Genomic DNA, 27,265 nt, shown 5'->3' on the forward strand with positions numbered 1-27,265 from the left:
TAGGCTTTGATGTCCACTGATACACTATTCATTGGTGTTTTATGAAGATAGCATTCAAATTCTTCCCCCATCAAAACTGATGGGATTAATTCTAGACAGGCAGGAACTGCCATCCGTTTGCAGCGTGCTGCTTCTACCGACGTTGAGTTATTAAAATTAGTGCAACTCCTACAGACTGTGAGTCACCCAAAAGCCTCCTAATTCCCCATCTGGGGCACCGGGCTTGCTTTGTTCAAACACTTGTACCGCATTGATGTGGTTGTGCCTCAGGTAGCAGGCAATGCTCATCACGGCGCCTTTCATCCCCGTTACCCTCTCACAGGATGTTGCCTCACTGTCAAACGGTGGCGGCGACGGCAACACTTCACTGCGCTCGCCCCCGAAAGGTGTGTGTATTTTTCAAGGCCAGCGGATGAACTATTCATAAATAGTAACCGGCAAAAGTTCAGCCTGTTTGCACAGAGTGCTGGCTTCCTGCTATCTCCCACCTTTATTTATGACGCCACACCATCGCTTGGGAATAGAGCCGAGCCCCACTGTCTCACCCTGTCCTTCTAAATTTACATCCAGAGTCTGCGATCTCCCCTCAGGATGACCGTAGCCCGCCACACCGCACACCTCATCTGTCGACGAATTAAACTCTCGCCTTCACTTCGAAACGATATCCCTGATGAAGCCCCCCTCGGGAGCGGGTGAGCGATGGCAAGAAACAACCAACAGATTTATTCTGACGACTGAGATCATTGGGATCAGAGGGAGTGTGAATTGTGGCTGATGCGATGACAACAGCACAGAAGGATTTGCTCGACTTTGCTCCGTCTTCCTTAGAGCTAAGCAAACAAGAATTTCTAAAAGAAAACAAACAATATGGTGATGATTAGTGTTGGAGAAAAAAGAAAGCCATCAAATGAGAAACATTTCCATTCCTAGCTAATGATCAAACGCTAAGTCCCATCCTTTTTGGCTGGGAGGACTGGCAATTATGAGTAAAGTTTCGATCAATATGTGTTTTTCAGGACCAATACCGATTATTAGTAGTTAGAGCGGCTGATAACCGATTTTTGGAGCCAATATTGATCTGCAGTAAGAGTGAAACTTGGCGTAAAAAAAATTGAATGAACTTCATTGAAATGCCTAAAGCATGTTTATTGAATCACAGAAATAGACAAAAGCTCCAGAAGTGCCTGAATTTCCTAGACTCGGAAACATGTCTTAAAAAGTTGAATAAAATGTTAAATGAATAGCTCTCTGAAGATTTTCGACAGAAAAGAAAGCCCTGATGACCTCGTCTAAGTATCCTTGACCAAGATACCCAAGTTGCTCCTGGTGCTGCGTCACCAGTAGGTAGATTAAGAAATAGTGTGAAGCGCTTTGAGGGCCTTAAAAAGGTGGAAATGGGAAATACTAGTGCAACTCCATATACCATTACGATTTAATCAGAGGACGGGGTGAATACTAGTGCAGGAGAGATAAGCTTGGCTGCATGTGAACCGAAATAACAGTTTTAAATTGATTTTTTTCGTATCGGCCAGTCGGAATAAAAATGGCCAAAACTGATTCACGTCAAATTTCCAAATATCGGCGCTGTTAATCGGCCCGGCCGATAATCGGATCTAACTCTAATTATGAGTCATTCCCTCCTAGTTCTAATGAATGACATGTTTATCTTTCTCAATGCCACCCAATGTTAGCACTGCCTTTGGTGTCTTTGTCGCAAAGTGTGGGAAAATACACACATTTGTTCCGGTGTTTGATATGTGGGTACTCCGCTGAATACTTTACTTAAGTAGGGCTCTTAAAAAAAAAGTCTTAAAGGGATCCACGGATAGAAAGACTTGCAGTTCTTTAAAGATAAACGTCATTATGAGTTAAAATAATTTGATATTGAAACCCCTCTTGATGTTTTCTTTTTTATACAAAATATTAAAATTAGTTTAACTCGTAGGTCGCCATTGTTGTTGACGTCGGAGGGTGGTGATGTCACATGGTTATGCTGCCGGGCTTCTCGAGTATGACTCAAGTGACATATGGCGGAAAACACTAAGGAGACTTGAAGTTCCACTCTGAGACCCCCAATTTGGCCAAATTTCAAAACTGTCCGATATGCATGTGTGATACTCATTGGAAAGCTTAAAATCTCAATTTTCTGGAGGAAGAAAAATTTTGAACAGGATGGCATTTAAAAAATAAAAAAATAAAAAAAAATAAACAGCAAAACCCTAACTGGGGGCAAGAGCAGAATTAAAGACACCACAACTGTAACGAGATATTATCGCGTACTTACCTTGTTTCAACCCAAAAACTCCATGTAGCATGTATCACCAAGTGTCAAGACACAACTATGAATGGCCACATTCGGATTTTTTTTTTTTTTTTTTAATGGGTGAAACATGGTGATATAACAAGGGTCGCGATGCAGAAACCGCAGACAACAAGGAGTGGTTGAGATTTTCTTTTTAATATAGTTACCCTTTTAAACGTTATTTTTCAATTTTTCTTTGTTTGGATCAATTATTTATCATCTAACATATTGGGGAAAATGCGACAGTGACAAAAAAAAAAAAAACAATTAAGCGATAGTTATGAGGTAGATATCCGTGACTTTTTTACAGACGCCAAATTTTTCATTGTGACGTAATTTGACATATTGTTCTATCAAACACAACAGTTCTTTTGGCTTAAAATACAGCAGTTTGTTTTAAAGAGGGGTGCAAGAGCACAAACTGCTTTTTCAGTCTTGTCTGTGTTTTCCGCCATAAACATGTCATCTGTTCAACCCTTTCAATTTGAACCCGAGAGGAATTTTAATGAGCATGACAACACTGTCGATATTTCACAAAGCGACCAGCAAAGGCAAAATGAACTGGAAAGAAGGGGTGAGACTATACGAGAGTAGAAAAAAAAGTTCTGCAAAAATTTGCTACTCACGCGAAACCTCTTACAAGAGGCGGAGTTAACACCCTAAGTACTACCGTGCACTTTTAACTTGTTTTGTTTAGATACATAGAGACAGAACATACTAAAGATGCCTTAAGAAAATACTTAAACGTAGTAATATCAAATAAGTGTGGTTTAAGTATGCTACGTGACTAATGTGGTCAACAGATCAACAATCTGCTTTAAAGCTACGACAACAAAACACAATCCTTAAAAGTATGAGAGGAAAACACATGCAAAAAGTATTTTGAGGCAATGAAAAGGTAATAAAAGGTTCAATAAAAACACAAATAGTATAGACTCGCTGCTTTTAGCCGATGAGCGAATGTGTTGGACGGAATTGCAGTAACCCGGTAGTATTCGTCAAGTGACTGTGACAATCTACGTCATCACCCCGAGCGTTCATTTCACGCCTAAAACATGGCGTCCTCCGTAGGTCAAAACATGTACTAAATATTATAGATTTTTAAATAAATGGCAATATTTTATGTGTTTGTAATAACATATTTTAGTAAGAGCTTATTAGAGCTTACAAGTCTTTAAGTCCGAGGTTTGCTTTAAACGTCTTAAATTTACTTATCTTGACAAAATATCACCAACAGGCATTGACTTTTATTATGACAGATCATAAATTCCTTAAATTTAAACTCCTTTCACAAAATTGTCTGAGAAATTTGCCTAACACTAAAAAATGTTCCATTAACCCAAATACGGTATGTGCGCGCTTTTTAATGCCGTCTGGTATTTGCCACCCCTTCCCTGACCCACTCATAAAGCAGCTGAATAAATCCTCCCCTGCCTGGTCAGAGGTGCAAAAGGACAGCGGAGATTGAAAAGATGTTTTTTTTTTTTTCTTCTTCCCCCACCACGAGAATGAGCTCAGTGCAATAGAGCTGCAATCACATGCAACAGAGGCCAAGTAGGAACAACCCAAGTTCGATAAAGAGTGGACGATTTTAAGTCTTGAAAACGGCAATTAAAGTTCTTTATGTAACAAGCGACAAATGTAACACCACAGCAAATACTATAAGTAATAAAATTGTGAGCTGTACTTATAAGAAGTATTTCATATATTCTAATGTTTTTGTTGGATGGTTTGTCAGCCTTTACGTTGTGGTGAGAAAGTTGTTGCTGTCGATTCGAGTATAGTGATTAAAATCCGCGGCTCAAAAGTGAATTTTTAAATGCCAAATGCTTTTAATCAGTAATCAGTTGGAGAAATCAGCTCATGATGATATGTGACTTTACAAGTTTTGCATTTTCTTTAGTTTTTTTGTTTTTGGAAGAAAATGTTTCTTCTGTGATTCCACCCCAAATATGTGTGAGTAACGGCAAACTAATGACAGCCAAAGAACAGACAATATACCGTAATTTTCACACTACAGTATAAGCCGCACTGGACTATAAGCCACAGCTGTCTTCACTGAATTATGGGATATTTACAACAAAAGATATTAACCGGTAACACTTTATTTGACAGCGGCATCATTTGACTGTCATAAGATCCAATGAACCACTATGAAGCTTTGAACCAATTGGCTGCAAAGCTTCATTGCTTCAAAAAGCTTCATTTAGCAGTCACTGCTCCCACAGGGGAGACAGTCAACCTCTGCTGCCACTTGCTGTCAACACTGTTGTTGTCCAACATGCCTCCGAGCGTGCACTGCAGCGCTACAGATGTAAATAACAATCAAAATTCATGTTCTGTGCTAATTATTTCTTCAGTAACTGTTTCAGTTGTTTCATTAATTGCTATTTATAGTATTTGGTAACACTTTATGTGACAATGGTGCCACAGGACTGTTATTAGACAATCATAATTATGAAATGACATTGTCATTACCATTTATGAATGCTTATAACAGATCTCATCTAGTGTTATTCAGCAAATTATGTCATTTTTGAATGGATGTAACGGATCCAAGCGGTACATAAACAGCGTTAAGGACATAAGGTGCTGGATAGTGTCATGTCATAATTATGACGGTCTTATGACAGTGTTATGACACCGCTGTCAAACAAAGTGTTACCTATTAACACAAATAAATTAACAAATAAGCTGCACTGGGCTATAAGGCGCAGGATTCAAAATGAAGGAAAAAAGTAGCGGCTTATCTTCCGAAAATTGTGGCTATATCAGAGTGATCTAGCAAAGTCATACATCTGTCCTGTAAGCAAAGTAAAATTCCATGTGGGTGTGTAAATTTCAATTTGGTAGGAAGGCACTCCAGCAACTCAACCATTTGCGCACGAGCAATTTGATTTTCCACAAACACTACTCACAAAAGGTGGAGTTATTTGGCTTTCCAGTAAAATGTAAGTTAACTTTTATTGTTGATCTAAAAAGTGTTAATTACATATGTCATTTGTTTTATTGTCTTTTTTCTTTCTTTCTTTCTTTCTTTCTTCCTCTTTTTATTTTTATTTTTTTTGAGACTGTCAAATTATTTATGCATGCATGTATTCGCAAGTGTTGTGAATTTACATTCTCTCGAAGTACACAGAGTACATTGACCTATATACTGCAAACAGTATTGTGCCACAAAAAAAACTAACTAAGTGCAGATTTTTTTAGTAGGGGTAGTAGTAGTAGGGGTTATCTATAGATAGGGAATGATCTGAAAAAAATAATACATTTGCTGAATGGTGAAATTTTTGCAGAAAGCCAAATAGCCCAAACTTTTTCTGAGTAGCAGATGTATTTTAATGCAAATGAAGCGTGTTTGAAAAGTGCTCTTTTTTTTTGATAAATGCATGTCTCTTTATAAATGGCATTTATATGCATCTCGCATATAAAAGCCCACCGTTCGCCCTTTGCTGTAATTATTGTGCAGAACGATCCCATTTGTGAGGCCTCTTGAATGACTAACGGCTCTTTTAAACATGCCCTCCAATGTTTAAATGTATGTCCGGCTTGTGCAGCAGCGGCTGACCTTGTGAAATATTCATCTCGGCCTCACATTTTTTTTTCCATCGTCTTTGCACCTCTGTTACACTCACATTATCCCCTCGCCATCCCTCTTCCTCAAATGAACTCGTTTGAAGTGCAACCCCCCCTACCTCCTCCCCTCCTCTCTTTTCAACTCCCTCTGCCTCTTAACTTGAACTTTACTTGCACCCAGAAACATTTGCGAAAAAGGCAAACTTTAACAATTGGCTCAGTGCGCTGTTGCAGATCTTTTTTTCCTCATTGATGTGTTTTGTTGCACACGAGCAGGGGGAGCGTCTTCGCTCGCTTGTCTGTCTGTTACATGTCATAGCCACCTGCCGTGTGACGCTTTAACGAATGTCTTCCCTCTCCATAGACGCAGACGTTAGCGGAAATGCCAACTCTAATACCTGACATGCCTTTAGCTGCTGTTTTTCATAAGCGCTCAACCTGCAATGTCCGCATTTATGCACACGCGACAGGCCTTTTACAGTGGTACCTCCAAGTTTCCCATTGACATCAATCATAGTCATGCCGCATTTACAATGATTTAATTACTGTTACCATTACACGAGAGGCAGATACACCTTGGTTGGACACCAGCCAATTGCAGGGAGCAAACACTGTGTATAAAGGCGCATTTGCACTCAAGATTCACACCTCAAAACAAGTTACGCTTCAATTAACCTCATGATGCTATTTTCGGAAGCTAGAGTACCCAGAGAAAACCCAGGCGAGCACAGGTTTAAAATGTAAACTCTCCACAGGAAGTTCAGATTCAAATATCCTCAACTTCAGAACTGTGAGGCAGATGTGCTAACCACAAGACCACTGCTCTGCAGTTAAATATTATGATGTGAAAAATAATAAAACAGTCTTTAAACGTGTTTTATGACGAACAAGCGGTGGTTGCACCTGAATGAATTTTACTTTTAAGTAGGGCTGTCAAACGATTAAAGTTTTTAATCGAGTTAATTAAAGCTAAAAAATTAATTAATCGTAATTAATCGTAATTCAAACCATCTATAAAATATGCCATATTTTTCTGTAAATTATTGTTGGAATGGAAAGATAAGACACCAGACGGATATATACATTCAACATACGGTACATAAGTATATTTTTTTATTATAACAATAAATCAACAAGATGGCATTAACATTATTAACAATCTCTTAAAGCGATCCATGATAAAAAGACTTGTAGTTCTTAAAAGATAAAAGTTAGTACAAGTTATAAAAATTTTATATTAAAACCCCTCTTAATTTTTTTTTTATTCAAAATTTTCAATCAAAAAATAAACTAGTAGCTTGCCATTGTTTATGTCAATAATTACACCAGCTCGCTCATTGTACTGAAACCTATAAAATCATTTGGGCAGAAGCGCCAGCAGAGGGCGCCAAACACCAAAAAACAAGTAACAAGCGGCCATTACTCTGCTGTGATTTTAATCTGTTTGAGCGGGGCATGTGCGTTAGTTGCGTCAAATATTTTACCGTGATTAATTTAAAAAATTAATTGCCGCCCGTTAACGCGATAATTTTGACAGCCCTACTTTTAAGTCATGCAAGAAACGACACACGCAATGGTGAGTAGCTAATGCAGCAGGCTACATTGTCACTGTTACTAGAGGTCGACCGATATATCTGCCGGGCAATATATCGGGCCGTTATATGGACTTTTTTCCAACATTGGCCATCGGCCAATTGGCAACAAAAAAAAAAAAGTCGATAAAAAATGATTTTGATCAGGCATCTGTGTGGGCAACTGTGGCCTCAGCTGACTGACGGTAAGACCTCGGAAGGACCCCGCAGCAGTTTAAAGGAGAAGGGTCTGACTGCGGCCGCAGCCACGCTACAAACCACTCCTCATCCAAACTACGCCCCTCCAAACCACGCCTGCTATTAGTACGGTGGCGCGAAGAATTTGTTTACTGTACTGTGTGAAGTTCAAAGGGTTTTTGGGACAATAGGACCTAGCCTAAATCTTTACCCTAAACTTAACTAGACACAGGAGTTTGCGGATATCGCGATAACTAGATTGTAACCTTTGCTGTGTTTGGTAGTCATTTAATGTTGTGAATCAACCGTTAAATTTATGCATTATTTCCCTTCTGTCTACTTTCGACATGTTTTCACATGTTTTAAAACTGTTTCATCTTTAATGATAAGTCAAGATTTTTCTGGTTTAGGAGTATTTTATATAAAAAGTTACTTTGGTTCGCTAGGAAGGTTCACAACAACAGAGCCTTCCTGAGAAGTCTACTGCTTTAAGATAGCGGCTGTTTACGAACGTCGGTGAGTCTGTCATTTTTGCAACTAGTCCTCTATACATGTGCTAACACCGCTGAGTCTTTCATTTCCCATGTAGTTCTATTTACATGTGATATCTAACGTAGCATCATATGGGCATAGTTTGTAGCAACTTGGCGTTGTTTGTAGTGGCTGTCAGCTGCAGGCAGGTATTATTGCCCGTAACAGCTTGAAGGCAGGCTGCTACAGGAAGCCTCAGGCCTGCGTGTTTTGTAAATATGATAGGATTTTTTTTTTTTTATCGTGCATGAGAGAATATGCAATGTTGCTTTATTTATCCTCTAAAGGTGTTTATGGAGTGATGCTTTCACTCTAAATGTAACTTAGTGTTAGCATTAGCTTTAGCCATGCGAGTATCCTCTTAAAGTGCCTGTGACACGGAAAAGCATGTTTATTTCATAATACACGCGGTATTTTATGCCCCTGAATGATATGGACCGCTTGGATGTGTGTGGAAGCGATCGCTATATTTATTTAGTTTTTTGAATCCCGCGCCATGAAAATGAGTGACTTCCGGCTTCGGTCTCTCATTGAGGAGGAGGGCGCTGTGACGTGTACGGTAGAAGACGTTCTCTTCACTATACAGTGTACTGTTGTGTATGAGGACGAAGGATTCAGCTGATTTTGCGGATTAATACTTTTATTTTTTGCATCACGCCAGCCAAACGGCTGCAGAAAAATCATTCTGTGTGCGGGAGAGGCGTATGCGCCTTTTTGGAGTTTCAAAAGGTTCCCATTCACCGTGGATATTTACTGTGGGACCATTGGACTTACAAGGAAGTGAGTAAACATCTTGTTTTGTATTATGTCAAATACGAATACAGTGATTACAAAGTAAACACTATAAAATTCCTTTAAATAAAGGACTACTTACGTTTGATCATTGATAGGCATGTAAAAAGCTATCCTCATGCTCATTAGCAGTTAGCTGTTAGCACGTTAGCTCCACAACAACTCCAGCCACCCTCCTCCAGGGAACGAACTGTAAATTGCTCTCCGCCGGGCGGTTTGCCGATCCGCAAAGAAACTCGACAACCGGGTCGTCATGTCAAATAATCCAGGCTAGTTATGTGTGATTTTCCACTTCGAAGACTTTGAAACGTCCCTCGGTTCGGGTTAGCATGTCGGCTAGCTGTCACTCCTTCTGGTCTGTTTACATTCTCCGAAGCCGGGGAAGGGAAATTACATATGTCCGATTTAGGTGTCATAAAATATCGTTAGGGAGGTGTGACAGTAAAGGTGAAGTCGACTGTTTTGACCATTATGGAGTAATTTTGCCATGTCGTCTTGAATAAATGGATTTTTATTATTTTATATTCCATTTAGCACAAGATTGTTATTTGTCATGACCATGCCATTTATTTAGCAATTGGGGAAAGTACTTGGGTAAAAAGAATATCCTGTAAAAATATTGAAGTAAAGAGACAGAAACAATGACATTTTGCCGCTCTCGTCGTCGCGTTTTCCTCATTGTGAATAGTTCCCCCTCGACGGGCTGACTGGTCCTTCTCAAGCCATTTATATAGCTATTGGGGAAAAATACTTGGATAAAAAGAATATCCTGTAAAAATATTGGGAGTAGAGAGACTGAAACAATGACATTTTCCGGCTCTCTTCGTCGCGTTTTCCTCGTTCTGAACAATTCCCCCTCAATGGGCTGAATAGTAAAACCGATGAGCCCAGTCTACTGCTGACGTCATCCACCTGTTGGGGACGCTAAAGCCCTATAATGGTAGGCGTGGCTAACCGGCAGATTAAAAGACTAATTTCTCGTCATCTGCGCTTTGCTAAATTGTTGTATATAGTCGAATCGTCTCAAAATATGATTCTAATTCACATAATAATGCCATTTAAGACTTTTTTTCTGGTGTCATATGCTCTTTAAACTCTCACTTGTTAACATCTCGCCATGACGTCCTGGTGGGTTTAATTGTTTGAAAATAATGTACTGTTCTTGTGGAGTGATTATATTCATAAAAAGAAGCGCTGCGTTCGTTGGTTTGGTAGCACAAGACTGAATTCATCCGTTACGTCTCAGGTGATTATAAATTTGAAGCTGTTGAAGCAATTTTTGGAAAAATTGCCTTTATAATTTACGTTCTATTAAACCATGAGTATATCGGCCTCAAATATCGCCTTTCAAAATCTGCTTTGATATCGGCAATCAGCTGAAAAATGTTTTTCGATATCGGTATCGGCATCGACATTTGAGTATCCCATATCGGTCGACCACTACTCCTTACAGTATGAAACATACATCATCAAACACTTACACGAGCAATACGAGGCATACAGGTTCACAATCAAATCAATCTTTTTTTTTTTTTTTTTTAACAAAGATTTTCCTGTCAGGCCGCATTCAACTTTTAGGATGTGCAAACTTGAAGGTAGCGCTACACGTCGCCCTAATGACGAGCTACGGCTGCTCATGACCGCTGCCTGTGCCGACTGATCTCCCTGCGGGTGATGACATCTGTGGTCAATCTTGTCTTATTCCCTCTAGGTGCAACAACCGTACGCAGTGTGTGGTTGTCACTGGCTCTGATGTCTTTCCCGATCCATGCCCCGGCACCTACAAGTACTTAGAGGTCCAGTATGAGTGTGTTCCCTATAGTAAGTATTACCACCATGATGAATGACGCTGTTGATGTTGTTATTGTGTGTTGTTTTTTTCTTAAACGCATGTCACAGAGCACTGCGTGTCAATTTATGTGTTATGGCGCCAACATTACAAGCTGTACAGCGCTGATGTAATTTTATGGCAATTATTGGCAATGGCTCGCCAAGGGACCACTGTGACAAAATGCAGCATTGCGAGAAAAAAAAAATGCTCGTATCACAGCTGATTTAGTTAGTGCTAAATATAATGTAATTTATTTTCAAGTTGAAACTGGAGGGTTGTAAAACTGAACTGCAAATATAAATGGACCCTATTTCTGTTATTCAAAAATACTGAATAAAAATAAGATTAAGTTGAATATTTTTTTTTTTAAATGTCTTTTTTTTAAGTAACTACAACGATACATGTATGCATTTTCTTTAATTACTGAAACCGACATACGACTTAGTATTTTTTTTTTAGTATTTTTTATAGTGGTAGTAGTATTGTTCTAATAATGTCTTTTACCTGTGATTGACTAACTACATTATTTTCATTTTTAGTAATCATGTATCTTTAATAATATATAAGCAGAGTTTCCACGGATCAGTCTTAAAAGACATTGAAATCATTATTTTAAAAATAAGGCATAGACTTCATAATGTATTGACGGGGCGCGGGGCCGATTCCTAGGGGGCCTATATCCGTCAAAGCCGACCGAGTAGAAACACAGACAAAGAGCTTTTCTGTTGAAAATTCTTGTGAATAAATGCTTAAATCCCTGAATTCTTCGTAGATATGGACGTAAAAGAGTCTTGATTCTTGGTTAAAAGCAAAAAAAAACAAAGTGAATGTAGCATTTATTTTACGTAAATATTGCGGAGTATAATGCCAATGCTGTAGCGGCTAATTTCGCCCATTGATTTTTTTCACAACATTTCAAAATGCATGCATGATACGAAAAATATAATAATTACCTCGAACAAATCACTCCTGAGACAATCCTTCCTGTTTGTATGCAGTACAGCTTCCGTACTTTTTCAACTGAAATCCGGCGTTAGATCGCTGCATGTGACCGACTGCCATTAAATGAAGCGGAGTATGGGATTGCCTCCTTCGGGAGGGCGTGAAGCAGTGAATGGCGAATGTGTCACATCAATGAAGTCTATGAATAAGGCTTTAAAAACCCTGTAATAACCGTTAACCCAATTTTAGAAGTCTTAAAAATGTGAAAGAGGATTATTTAGTAATCAGACAAAAACTTTTGTAAGGAATGTATACAGTGATCCCTCGCTATATCGCGCTTCAAACTTCGGGCCTTCAGTCTATTTTTTTCAATTAATAAAAAAAATGCAGCATTTTATTTAAAAATGTTGATATATGCATGTATACATGTATAGATCACTTTTTCTTTTATATACAGTATATGTAATTTATATCATATTTATTACATTTGCAGTGCTTAAAACCAAAAATTAAATTATATATACATATAGTTTTAAAAAAAATTTTTTTTAAACATGTCCTATATGTATCTCTTTCCAATGCTGTTAAATCTGAATAAATACATTGAACACACCCAAACACATATATTTATGTATATATGAATATATGAATAAGCCCCGCCTCTACTTCGCGGATTTTCGATTTTCGAGGGATCACTTTCTTGTGGTAAGAATGAAACAGATACCTATAAATGATGTCATTTCTTGATTCTCTGCGTTGTTGCCGTGGCTTCACTTCCGGGTATTTCATATAACAACGACTAAACCACTCTACCCGATGTCCCGTTTTTTTTGTTTTTGTTTTTTGTTTTTTTGTTTTTTTTTTTATTTTAATTTGTCTAGTTGGTCTTAAAGGCCTGAAATATGAAGCAATTGTTAGAGGACCCTACCCTATAATTTGATAAATAAGGTCTTAATGGGAAACTATTTTTCAAATTTGTAAAAAAGACAAATCAAAATGATGCGTAATAAGCACTCTAATACCTATAACCCTTGCAAAATCCTGATTCATAATTTTTTTCGTGGAACCTGCAGATGCATGTGTTGACTTGTATCCATCAATTTTTTTGAGAAAGAACTTTTAAATTTTAAGTTAGTCTCAAAATCATGAAATTCTTAGTGTATCCAATGTGATATATTTGGCGATAAAGGGTTACATTTTAAGACTTTAACTTACCTTGAGTTTTTGGAACCCCGATAAGGAAATATGTTTTTTTTGTTGTTGTTGTTGTTTTAATATTATATTGTGTATTTTTTCTTTTGTGTTGCCATTTCTACCTGAAAATCAACATTTATTTGTTCATTTTGACCAAATTAAAATGTTTGAAATAATCACACATCATAATGTAATTTGGCAATTGTTATCATAATATCATAAATATTTTGCCAAGATAATAGTTTGTCTTTTAATATATCGCTATATTTAATTAACATACACATTTTAATGGAAAAATGAAAGATGATCATTTTTCTTATTATTTATGTTTTATTCATGTTTAAATGGAAAAAATACATTCCCACATATTGTTCAATGACAAGATGTGATCCCTTTCATTTTGCTATTTTTGTCTTATGCAGCTAAATCTCTTTATTGTTGTCATTGTAAGACCATTTGAAAGCCTCTGATCAAACGTCTACTACGTTGCAAAATCATCGAAGCAAGAGAGAATTTTGTTCCTTGGTAAATAAAATGACACGCTATACTCAGGACGTCACTTGCATTTTGCCAGGTTTCCATTTCATATGTATCCATTCAATTCACTTTCGCGTTCTAAACGCCGTCTGCGTTTATGACGAGCGTAAATCCTGCTTGAAAGCTTGTTTGAGACGAGTTTATTAGAGCGTAGCCAAGATTCATGTGCGCCCCTGTGAAAGTGCTTAGTGTTGATGAATTGTAAACACTTGCAAGAAATATTCATTTTTGGTGTGCATTCCCCTTTCTTTCAAACAGACCTCCCTTTCACCTCCTGCCACTAACCTCCTCTGCTGTCTAACGTGCAATTTTTCATGCAGTCTCTCCTCTGCCCAGCAGCTGCGACCGATCATAAATATAACTTGCACCATAGCCCCCTTTTTCAAAGCTTGTATCATTAGCACTGCATTGTTATGGCGCCTCTGTGTGTAGAGTCGTTTTTTTGTTGTTGTCATCGTTGCTTTTTAAATCGTCAGTTTAAGACATAAGGGAGCGAGCACATGACTGTTCATTAACTAACATCTTCGTTTTTTCCCCATAGTTCTTCTTCTCCTAAAAGCAGACTATGCGCAGTTCATGTCAGGGTCGCATCCTATCACAGCTAATTCTCTTCTTGTACCTGCCAGATGACTCATGATAACCTTTCTCTCCCAATTTTACTTTTTTTTTCTTTCTTTCTTTTTCACCGCCTGAAATAGAAGTGGAGCAAAAAGGTAAAAATCAGTGGTTCAATAAACCGCCACTAACCTCCTCCTCCCTCCTTCCTTCTCTTGTCTTCTCCTTGTTCTGTGGTGTTGACTACAGCCCCCAACCTCGCCCCACTACAAGTCCCCCACCTCCCACTGACAAATCTACACCCGTAGGAGGATTGTTTGCACATATGGACTCCCAAATTTTTCATTGATGAAACAAATGGAGCGTTTTCTAGATAAATGAAACACACGTACAAAAACAGACGGTTGGGTGCTGATTTTTCCAGGGTCTCTGGATTTTGCATCATATGAACCCTTGAAAAATGAGCTAGCTTTCCTATGTACAGGGTTCACATGGGTGAATGCAGTTTCTAAAAATTGCGCAATCTGAAAAAGTAGAAAAGAAGTAACAATACGGACCCTTAAACGCTCGTTTTTCATGACGAGTCCTGAAGTTTACTTTGTTATTTAGCATCACTAAATGTCAAGAATTTTGAGTGATCATGTCCCAATCTGAAAAAAGAGGAACAAAAGATACACAAGTTACAATAAATTGGCTCTTGCGTTCCTGTTTTCATGGTGATGAAACTTAAACATTACACCCTCGCAACAGTCCATGGCTTGGACGAAAAGGATTCAGCATTTAGAGTCTTTCTTTGATAGCAACATTTATTGGGCAAGTTTTCTTGTAAGAGGTACACTGGAATAGCGTACTGCACGTCACAGGTCACCTTTGCTCATTAATATTCATGACGTTTGCAACTGTTGCTAGGGGGGTCAAACTCGAGTTTGTCCCTCATGCTAGATGCATGTAAATATTGTACGAACTAGATGTTTACCCGGAAAATTATGTCCCTGATGTGAAATTAACTGTTAAAAGATGTGGAGGAACATACGAATGGCTTGAGTGTTGAGGACTGAAAAAGACAGGGAAAAAGCTGACCTGATCATATATACAGTGCCTTGCAAATGTATTCGGCCCCCTTGAATCCTGCAACCTTTCGCCACATTTCAGGCTTCAAACATGAAGATATGAAATTTAATTTTTTTGTCAAGAATCAACAACAAGTGGGACACAATCGTGAAGTGGAACAACATTTATTGGATAATTTAAACTTTTTTAACAAATAAAAAACTGAAAAGTGGGGCGTGCAATATTATTCGGCCCCTTTACTTTCAGTGCAGCAAACTCACTCCAGAAGTTCAGTGAGGATCTCTGAATGATCCAATGTTGTCCTAAATGACCGATGATGATAAATAGAATCCACCTGTGTGTAATCAAGTCTCCGTATAAATGCACCTGCTCTGTGATAGTCTCAGGGTTCTGTTTAAAGTGCAGAGAGCATTATGAAAACCAAGGAACACACCAGGCAGGTCCGAGATACTGTTGTGGAGAAGTTTAAAGCCAGATTTGGATACAAAAAGATTTCCCAAGCTTTAAACATCTCAAGCAGCACTGTGCAAGCCATCATATTGAAAAGGAAGGAGCATCAGACCACTGCAAATCTACCAAGACCCGGCCGTCCTTCCAAACTTTCTTCTCAAACAAGGAGAAAACTGATCAGAGATGCAGCCAAGAGGCCCATGATCACTCTGGATGAACTGCAGAGATCTACAGCTGAGGTGGGAGAGTCTGTCCATAGGACAACAATCAGTCGTACACTGCACAAATCTGGCCTTTATGGAAGAGTGGCAAGAAGAAAGCCATTTCTCAAAAATATCCATAAAAAGTCTCGTTTAAAGTTTACCACAAGCCACCTGGGAGACACACCAAACATGTGGAAGAAGATGCTCTGGTCAGATGGAACAAAAATTGAACTTTTTGGCCACAATGCAAAACGATATGTTTGGCGTAAAAGCAACACAGCTCATCACCCTGAACACACCATCCCCATTGTCAAACATGGTGGTGGCAGCATCATGGTTTGGGCCTGCTTTTCTTCAGCAGGGACAGGGAAGATGGTTAAAATTGACGGGAAGACGGATGCAGCCAAATACAGGAACATTCTGGAAGAAAACCTGTTGTTATCTGCACAAGACCTGAGACTGGGACGGAGATTTATCTTCCAACAGGAAAATGATCCAAAACATAAAGCCAAATCTACAATGGAATGGTTCAAAAATAAACGTATCCAGGTGTTACAATGGCCAAGTCAAAGTCCAGACCTGAATCCAATCGAGAATCTGTGGAAAGAGCTGAAGACTGCTGTTCACAAACACTCTCCATCCAACCTCACTGAGCTCGAGCTGTTTTGCAAGGAAGAATGGGCAAGAATGTCAGTCTCTCGATGTGCAAAACTGATAGAAACATACCCCAAGCGACTTGCAGCTGTAATTGGAGCAAAAGGTGGCGCTACAAAGTATTAACGCAAGGGGGCCAAATAATATTGCACGCCCCACTTTTCAGTTTTTTATTTGTTAAAAAAGTTTAAATTATCCAATAAATTTTGTTCCACTTCACGATTGTGTCCCACTTGTTGTTGATTCTTGACAAAAAATTAAAATTTTATATCTTTATGTTTGAAGCCTGAAATGTGGCGAAAGGTTGCAAGGTTCAAGGGGGCCGAATACTTTTGCAAGGCACTGTGTATATATATAATCATGTGGTTGTCTACATCTCTGACTGTTCTTGGGGGTAATTTATATTGCTTTTTAAAAAAAAAAAAAATTATAGTGATTGCAAATGCTACTCAGTGACAGCCAACGAACACTTTTTGTTTTTTCATTAATAACAAATCTTAATTCTATTAATTTTATTTACACTTCCCCCTTACTAAGGTTGTTTCTTTACACCAGAAAAGGGAAAGCTGGTAAATATAAAGCCTACCTATAAGCATGAACAGGCTTTCTACAAAAAGACCAAGGCCAAACATGGCTAATTTATTTAAATATCCTTAATTTAGAAAAATAGGCCTACACGACTGTTGTGATATACAGTGTATCACAAAAGTGAGTAAACCCCTCACATTTCTGCAGATATTTAAGTATATATTTTCATGGGACAACACTGACAAAATAACACTTTGACACAATGAAAAGTAGTCTGTGTGCAGCTTATATAATAGAGTTAATTTATTTTCCCCTGAAAATAACTCAAAATATAGCCGTTAATATCTAAACCCCTGGCAACAAAGGTTACAGGAGTCATGTCAGCATTGCTGCAGATATTGAAGAGGTCGGGGGTCAGCATGTTAGTGCTCAGACCATTCGCCACACTCTACATCAAATTGGTGTGTATGGCTGTCACCCCAGGAGGAAGCCTCTTCTGAAGACGGTACACAAGAAAGCCCGCAAACAGTTTGCTGAAGACATGTTAACAAAGCACATGGATTACTGGAACCATGTCCTATGGTCTGATGAGACGGGCGGGCTTTCTTGTGTACCGTCTTCAGAAGAGACTTCCTCCTGGGGTGACAGCCATGCACAGTTGCACACCAATTTGATGTAGAGTGCGGCGTATGGTCTGAGCACTAACAGGCTGACCTCCCATCACTTCAATATCTGCAGCAATGCTGACAACACTCCTGTAACAAGTCACATGACATTTTGGAGGGAAAATGACAAGCGGTACTCAATTTGGACATTTAGGGATGTACGTAGTTTCTAAGGGGTGTAGTCACTTTTGTTGCCAGGGGTTTAGATATTAATGACTATATTTTGAGGGGTTTTTTTTGAGGGGAAAATAAATGAACTCTATTATATAAGCCAGGGGTCCCCAACCTATTCCACTAAGGCACACTGTGGGTGCAGGATTTCATTCTTACCAAACAAGATGACAACACTTTTTCCCCAATCTGGTGTTTTACAAGTGCAATCAGTTGATTGCAGTCAGGTGTGGCTTGTTTTAGCAGAAGCCTCATTGGTTCAACTGTCTCTGCTGGATCGGCTGGAACAAAAACCAGGACCCACAGTGTGCCTTGAGGACTGGGTTGAAAACCCCTGATATAAGCTGTACACAGACTACTTTTCATTGTGTCAAAGTGTCATTTTGTCAGTGTTGTCCAATGAAAAGATATACTTAAATATCTGCAGAAGTGCGAGGGGTGTACTCACTTTTGTGATACACTGTAAAAATAAAAATAAAATTCCGGTCATTCTTGGTCAGACAGAAGCAGCATGGCAAAACGCCACGCTAAAAAATAAGTAAAAATATCAAAATGGCTTACCTCTTCGGGGCTGGCAATGGATCAGCCCCAACAAAATGTTTAATGCATATGAAGTTGATGAACGGCTTCACCTTGCTGGCGTTAAACTGATCTTTTGGGCGTCCGCATAAGTTGATCCATTGTTCACATTTTTCCCATCTGAGTTTTTGGCTTTGGGAAACGTTTGAAGAAAACATCCTTCATATGTGGACGGTCTTAATGTCTAGAGTTGTTTCTGCAAGTACCATAGCAGCAGTGTTTAATCGGCATGTTCTTTTTGGAAAGATTACCAGCTGAAAACAAGCAGCACTAGCATGGGTTGTATGCGAGCGCGCTTCTATGTTGACCCCCTTCCGGTTTACGATGGTGACGTCATGCAGCCTTGCAGTCTAAGCATAGCATACGTGCATACGCTATTCACACAAACTTTGTTTTGAAACAAAATGGTCGACCTCCCCTCCAATTTCTTGCATGGGCCTTAAAGCAACACTAGGTAACGTTTCAACCTTTCTAAAATATTTTCATAACATTTGTAATGTATAGGATTGACAACTAGTTGAATGACACCACTTTTATATCTTGAGGAGGTCTGTATGACTTTCACCAGCACTAATTAACTTTGAGGAGGGTGGCAGGAACCCTGCCACATAAAAAACTACAAATGTGCTGACTGCTTTTACAGCATACGTCACTTCCCCTTTCTCCATAACGCTTTTGTGCGAATTCTGCAAAGATGGCAGAGCAACAAAAGAGAGGAAAAAAATGGAGGCTACCAGGATACTAAAAAATAAACATTGGCCCGGCTTTCACTTGCTGGTGTAACACCGCCCCCCCCCCCCCCCCCAACTGAACTAGTCAACGCTTGCTAACCGTCATATGCTAATGTTTAGCCATAACTGGATTCATTACCTTATTACTATTCATCCTTCACACACGAGCTGGAAACAGAAATGTTGTTTAATCCATCTGCAGGCGACAGGGAGATCATGATTTTATGACACTGGGTCTGCACTCATCCTCATGGAAAAAAGTCTTCCTTTAGGCAAAACACTACGCTTTTGTCCAATGGCGACGTTAAAATCAACCAAAACTGAAAAGTCGCCTAGTGTTGCTTTAAGACGTTTACTGCAGCCTGCAGTGATCATCAGTGTGTACACCAAAATGTGTATTGATCACTGTAAACTGGTCAGACTTGGGGTACCTGGCTTGAGCTTTATCGGCTATGATTTAGATTTTTAAGAAATGGCACCAATTAAAATAAATAAATAAAAAAGCAAAAAAATATCCATTGGGAAAAAAGTGTGAATCCTGTATTTAGTATAGTATATTTCACACGTCATGTGTGCTAGCAGTGATGGCTGGCTGAGACTCATGATTACAAGAATCCACAAAGTGCTAAACAGCAAAACTTGAATATATAGGGCTCTGGCCAGCCATCAGTGCTACTTTTTGTTCCCAAAGATGTGGTGACAATCCTGTGCTGCTGTTCAATTCCCGCTGCCTCATTTTCATCTGCTTTGCTGCCATTGACGACGTGTTGTTCGTTTTTTCTTCACAAAAACGTAAAGCCTCATTATTTTTGGTTCATGCATGTCACCAAATACACAACATATTGAAATAATCCCTTTATGTGGTATTCGATGTCAGACACAAGCCCCTTTCACACAGTAATTCCTGAAAGATTTGAGCAGTAGAGGTGTCATTTATTTCCACACCTGTGTCTTTAAATTACCACTCGCTAAAGTGGGATATTGTGACGGCTTTTTAACAAAGCCGTTGTATTTGCCGCATTTAGATAATTAGATGCCTTGGGCCTAACTTCACAGCCTGGTCTCAGCTCACTACACACATGCGGAAAACACCTGTCATGCTGGAAGCTGTAAAAGTTGTATGCCAACTTAATACCTTACACACAGCACAGCGAGGCAGGGAAATAAATGAAATGGCCAATTTGCTGTACGTTCTACATTTGCTCATTTGTCCTTTCTCTCACGACTTGTCATGATAAAAATCCCCTCCAAATTTTTTAAAAGTGAATCCTTTAAAAGAATTGTCAAACATTGACATTTTGCCTTTTCCATTCTGTGGCGTTGGCAAAAAGGTCACAAATCTGTATGTAAGTGCTTTCAAGAGCTCATTTTAGCAAATTCTTTAGTCGCGATTAAAGCGCTTAAATTCCTGCAATATGGCTGCTTTCAAGCAAAATTGTGAACTTTCTGTTCGGTTTCGGGCATGGGACCTTAAAATCTTTAAAGATCCCCACTTTAGGTTAAGAATCATCAAATTCTTCATGTTCTTCCCACATTGGAAAAAAAAAAATGGGAACCTCATGACATGCACTGTATGAAAGGGGCTATAGGCTGATTATAGAAACAAAGCGTCAAAATCCATTTGTGGTGCCTTTTGTTTACAGGATTCTTAATGTTTTCCACGTAATTTCGTTCTATTTGGAAGTATCAAGATTACTCCAAACTCTAGTGAACAGCAGCAAAAGTGATGCTACTGTTTTTTGATTGTCACTAGCATTATTTTCTTCTCTCTTCTGCTAGTCTTCATTTGTCCTGGGACTCTAAAGGGCATCGGCGACGCCACCTTCTTGTACGAGGCAGAGCAACAAGCGGGATCGTGGTGCAAAGACCCGCTACAAGCTGGGGATAAGGTCTTCTTCATGCCTTGGACCCCATACCGCACTGACACTCTCATCGAGTACGCTTCTCTTGAGGACTTCCAAAACAACCGACAGACCACCACATACAAATTGCCCCACCGGGTAGACGGCACTGGCTTCGTGGCCTATGATGGCGCCATCTTCTTTAACAAGGAGCGTACACGCAACATTGTCAAGTTCGATCTTCGCACGCGCATCAAAAGCGGCGAAGCCATTGTCAACAATGCAAACTACCATGACACATCTCCATATCGCTGGGGCGGCAAGACTGACATTGACTTAGCTGTGGATGAGAGGGGCCTCTGGGTCATCTACGCCACGGAACAGAACAACGGCCGCATCGTAGTGAGCCAGCTCAACCCATACACGCTGCGCTTTGAGGCCTCATGGGACACAGCCTATGACAAACGCTCGGCATCCAATGCCTTTATGGTGTGCGGCGTGCTCCACGTGGTGCGCTCCACCTATGAGGAGAGTGAGAACGAGGGCGGCGGTAGCCAGATCGATTACATATACAACACCAAGCTCAGCCAAGGCGAGTACACAGACATAGGCTTCCCCAACCAGTACCAGTACATCACGGCTGTGGATTACAACCCCCGAGACAACCAGCTATACGTGTGGAATAACTTTTACATCCTTCGCTACGACCTCAACTTCGCACCGCCTGATCCTGTTGAAGGTAAGTGAAATTGTTTTGTATTTGATTATTTTCTCACACGTGATCAAGAGTTTTATGTTTCATTCCCAAAACCCCAATCTAACCCTGGCTCTAGATAAAGCTATGAGGTTGTCAGCACACCATGGTCATTTTAATCCTTAACCTTTGTTTTCCTAACCGGTGGAAGGGAAGTTATTTAACAGTAACAGGGAATTTAATGAATCTCTAACTAATCGGGTTCTTGATTAATCTATAAGTTATTTACCAGTAATCGGTAACCGATAATTTAAATGAATCTCAAACTAACCTGGTTCTTGATTAATCTATGCCGTCTTTGGCATAGAACTTTCTAATTAAAAAAATAAATGTTACATGATTATCTTGGTTACACACGTTATCCAGGGAGAGTTATTTCCATAATGTCTATACAGGGTATGAAAAAAATTGTGAACTTTTTGGAATTTGTCACATTTCTGCATATAATCACCATCAACTGTGATCTGATCTTTGTCAAAATCACACGGATGAAAAAACTGTCTGCTTTAACTAAAACCACCCAAACATTTATAGGTTTTCATATTTTAATGAGGATAGTATGCAAACAATGACAGAAGAGGGCAAATAAGTCAGTGAACCATCACATTTAATATTTTGTGCCCCCCCCCCCTTTGGCAGCAATAACTTAAAGGCCAAATGTGAACTAAGGTTGGCCAACCATGTTTTTGAATAATATCAATGGCTAAACAATTATAAGCATATTTTCATTATTTTTTTTAACGCAACCCTTCCAGATTCTTTGTTTAACCCATAGCAACGCCCTTGACAACGAAAATGCTTTTCTTCGGCAATCTTCGGAAATCTTCGGAAATTACGTCACACCGGGAAGTGCGAGGGAAGTCCGCCATAGAACAGTATTGTTTGTTGCATTGCTTCTCGGTAAAATGCCATGGCGGTGTGTGGCGATGTTTTGTTCTCACTCAAACAAAAAGTTGTATGAGTGGCCAAAGGATAGCAGGGCACGTAAATGGACATCTTTCGTTCGCACGAAGCGAATGAATTTCATGCCATCATCGAGTAGTGTTCTCTGCTGCAAACACTTCGAAGATGCCTGCTTCCTTAACTGATCTGCTTATGATGAAGGATTTGCCAAAAAGTAATTTGTGTGTGATTTTTGGATAGATGACTGATGACTTTGACAAAGCAGAGCTGCCAACTGTTGTGGAATGAACAGTATAAGCTAGCGACGTTAGCCAAGGCTATCCCCGATCATAGTTGTTGTTGCGTTCGCTATGTTAAGCGTGTTTAAATTGTGCGTCATCTACGATCTTGCCCGAAAGGGTTAATCCACTGTCAATCGGGAAAGGGGTGTGGATGTGCACATAAGCGGGTCGGCGTCGCGTAATTCACGGTCGTGTTGCAGTAAGAGACACACCGTCGGTGAGTTTGTTTATTTATTTTTTATTTATCTGTATTTGTATTATGTATTTCCACCTTCATGCTTCAAGCATTGCATTGCATTTGTACGGTTCGCCGTTTCTTTCACGGTGATCGCTTTGAAGCCTTCTAGTTTGTGCTTCGCCGCTTTGCGAGAGCCGCTGACAGGTGACAAATGTTGCTTTTAATGACTGGCAGCGAATCAGCGAGCGCCCAGGCCATGCAGTGAAATATGGGAAATGTAGTCTCGGGACAACACTGAAGTGGTGCTTTGTAATCTGTTCGCTTGTGTGAAAAAACTACATTTCCTCACGCCATTAGACGCCACTTTGTTTTCTTATTGTTGCCACAATAAAGTGGAGAAAGCAATCGGCGACTGTGATATAGTGGATTTTATTTAGTTGTAGTATGGGAGTTCACCAGTAGAGTGTGCGCATGTCATTTAGATGTGTTATTGTTTTTGCCTTACTCCTTAACTAAAATAAGAGAAAAGTTGTTCAGAGTCACTTGGCAAGACGTTGATTAAAGTTGTAAAAGCCAATAAAGGTGTCGTGTGGGTCACTCGGTCAAGATATAACAATGACTCATCTCCTTCTTTCCCCCCAACGTTTTTATATTATTATTTTATATGCACGAGAGCTGCCGGATCTGCCAAAATGAACATGAAGTCTGATTTTTTTTTTTTTTTTTTAAACAATGTCATCAGATAGACAAAAACATAAAATTGTGTGCAAATATCTGCATCTTCAAATCATGAAAATAATAACAGCCTATATCTTACCAATGTTGTAATCTCGATGGGTCTTGTATCCATTCCATGTCAGGAAGTCTAGGCACATTGTTTGCATCATGATTAGCGTCTGGCTAATGACATGAAATTCCAATCTCCTCTTCTTCCTCCAACTCTTCAAAAACTTGGATCTCCTCCCTTGCGCTTGATCTATCGCTTATATCGCTGTTTGAATCATTGTTTGAAGGGCTTTGTGTGGCGGCCGTATGTATGGAGGTGCCATCGCGTTCCCGGTGTGACGTATCACTTCCGGGTTTGTCCCCTTTCAGGCTCGAACTTCGGAAACACGATTATTTTGTCAAATATACAACATATGAATTATTTTTTCATGCTTTATTTGTTGGACAATGTTTAATTACTTGTGACCCTATTTGGCATGTGAAGAAATTACTTCACATTACTGCTTTAACCAGACGCTTCCTGTAGCTGCAGATCAGTCTGGCACATCGATCAGGACTAATCTTGGTCCATTGTTCTCTACAAAACTCCTGTAGTTCAGTCAGATTCCTGGGATGTCTCACATGAATCGCTGACGTTAGGTCATGCCGGAGCATCTCAATGGGGTTCAAGTCTGGACTTTGACTTGGCCACTCCAGAACGTGTTTTTTTTTTTTTTTTCTGAAACCATTTTGAAGTTGATTTACTTCTGTTTTTGGATCATTGTCTTGTTGCAGCATCCATCCTCTTTTTAGCTTCAACTGTCTTACAGACAGCCTCAGGTTTTGCTGCAAAACATCCTGATAAACTTTTGAATTAATTCTTCCATTAATGATTGCAAGTTGTCCAGGCCCTCTGGCGGCAGAGCAGCCCCAAATCATGATGTTCCCTCCACCATGTTTCATGGTGGGATGAGGTGTTGATGTTTGTGAGCTGTTCCATTTTTCCTCCAAACTTGACGATGTGTGTTATTCCCAAACAATTCAACTTTGGTTTCATCAGTCCACAAACTATTTTACCAAAACTTCTGTGGAGTGTCCAAGTGCCTTTTTGCAAACATTAAGCGGGCAACATTTTTTATTTTATTTTTTTTTTTTGTTAAGACAGCAGCGGGTTCCTCCGTGGGATCCTCCCATGAACACAATTCTTAGCCATAGCTTTACATATTCAGTAGTTCATGTGTGCACAGAGATATTGGACTGTGCCAGTGATTTCTGTAAGTCTTTGGCAGACACTCTAGGGTTCTTTTTTACCTCTCTGAGTATTCTGAGCTGAACTCTTGGCGTCATCTTTGGTGAACGGCCACTCCTTGGGAGAGAAGCAACAGTGCCAAACTCTCTCCATTTATAGGCAACTTTTCTGACTGTCGATTGATGAACATTCGGACTTTTGGAGATGGTTTTATATCCATTTCCACCCTTATACAAATCAACAGTCCTCCATCACAGGTCTTCAGACAGCTCTTTTGAATGAGCCATGATGCACGTCAGACAATTCTTCTCATCAAGACATTTCTTACCAGGTTTGTGTTTTATAGTGGGCAGGGCAGCTTTAAACCACTCATCAGTGATTGGGCACACACCTGACTTAAAATGTTTGGTTACAATTGGTTTCAATTGCTCTTTAAGTCTCCTTAGGTAGAGGGTTCACTTACTTATTTCCCCCTTTCTGTCATTGTTTGCATGTTATCCTCATTAAAATATGAAAACCTATCAATGTTTTGGTGGTTTTAGTTAAAACAGACGCTGTATTTTCATCTCTGTGATTCTGACAAAGATCAGATGACATTTGATGGTGCTTTTATGCAGAAATGTGAGAAATTCTAAAAGGTTCAGATACTTTTTCATACCACTGTATCAGGGGTGGGCAGACCGGTCCTTGAGGGCCGCAGTGGGTCCTAGTCTTTATTTCAACTGATCCAGCACAGTTTAACCAATGAAGTTTCAGCAGAAACAAGAAGCACCTGACTGCAATCATCTGCTTGCACTTGTATAACACCAGATTGGTTAAAAGGTGTCCTCTTAATGGGTTGGAACAAAAACCTGCACCCACTGCGGCCATTAGTTTGCCCACCCCTGGTCTATATAGTCATCTGTATAGTCATTTGACTCCCCCAAGAATCAACAAGCATATCTTTTGTCAACTCAAAGGTAGGAAATGCACCACTAATAGCTTTTATGGCATGCTCTTGTGAGCTTGTTAATGTTGTCCTACCAGCATGAGGCCCAGTTAATTTGTGGCCAGTTTTGCTTATGTGATCAACATTTGTATGACCCTATAGCTGTTCTCTTTTAAATGATTGCAGTTGTGCAAAGAGCAAACTAGCCAGTTTTACATGAACAGTGCTGCTCCTTAATATAGTTGTCCTCCAATATGATGCTCCACTTTTGCTCCAGGGTTAGGTTTTTGATTTGTTTTGCATGATTTCCTTTTGTCAGTTGACACTGACACGGTGGCTGTAACCTTGAAAAGTACACACAACCGTATGCCTGTGTCTGTCCAAAATGTCCTTTTTCCAACGACTGGCTATTTCTCCAAGGAGACAGCAGAAAGCAGATTTTTTATGCTGAAGGTTTACCAGACTCACGGCGGTACAAACGTACTGATTTATGTGATGTATGCAACGCTTAAGAATTGAGAGACTCGAGATAAGGGAAGCAAAATGTATGTGACATCACTAGCGTTATAACACAACCCTGAACCACCAACAATTGAGTCTCCTCTCTGAAACCAGGTGTTTGTCTTAGTACCGAGACTGATTGATGCCAAAGGGCATCCAGACTGCAAATAGAAGAAGATAAGTTGTTAACTGGTAAATAACCTGTGTTTACATATGCTTTTATCATTTTAAAATCGGGAAGTCCATCTTTGTGTTGACCACACAAATAAGGACCTTACTCCTTAAAATAATTGTTTCCTGCCAAATTACTTCTTGATCAGATGGGGGAGGAGAAAAAAAGTCTCTGTGGAAACACCTGATGAGATAACTGCCGAAGATAATCTTTTACAGACATCTGATAAACTAAACTTCGCTCATTATGATCGCAAGTGAGGGAAAGTCCTCCAATTTGGCCCAATTGTCACTATGTGTGTACGCCAATTTAAGCATCAATAACTAAACTGGGGATGGTTTGGTGTGTCAGACATCTAGTCAGAAATGACAGATTCACCCGGCAATGAGAACTGTCTCTCAGAGCAATTGCATCGCTACCAAAACCCTCTTCTTTATTACCATGAGGCTCGCCAAGGCACTCGCCCTCGCAAAGGCTGGGTCGCTATCACATTCCTTAATCCCCAGGCTTATCCAATACCATTATCGTCACTGGCCTCTTGAACTGTGCCTCTCATGCCAGGAATATGTCTGAGAAGTATTGGTGAGCAGTGTGACACAGGTTATCCTCTTCTCCTGAACGTCGAGTTTGGTTGCCATAGCAGCGACAGTGGCACCACAGGAACTGTATACC

General features: G+C 39.7%; 1 protein-coding gene across 9 annotated transcripts in view; it reads left to right on the forward strand.

Annotated features, from left to right (window-relative positions):
• Nucleotides 1-27,265, forward strand: part of LOC130930261 (adhesion G protein-coupled receptor L2-like) — a 236,617-nt gene that overhangs the window by 97,540 nt on the left and 111,812 nt on the right. For all 9 annotated transcript variants that reach the window (XM_057858087.1, XM_057858091.1, XM_057858090.1 and 6 more), the window contains exons 4-5: nucleotides 10,682-10,791; nucleotides 20,861-21,661. In XM_057858087.1, coding sequence (XP_057714070.1) covers nucleotides 10,682-10,791; nucleotides 20,861-21,661 — 911 coding nt within the window. The remainder of the gene's footprint in view (nucleotides 1-10,681; nucleotides 10,792-20,860; nucleotides 21,662-27,265) is intronic.

Source organism: Corythoichthys intestinalis, chromosome 14, assembly GCF_030265065.1.
Source record: "Corythoichthys intestinalis isolate RoL2023-P3 chromosome 14, ASM3026506v1, whole genome shotgun sequence".
NCBI lineage: Eukaryota > Metazoa > Chordata > Actinopteri > Syngnathiformes > Syngnathidae > Corythoichthys > Corythoichthys intestinalis.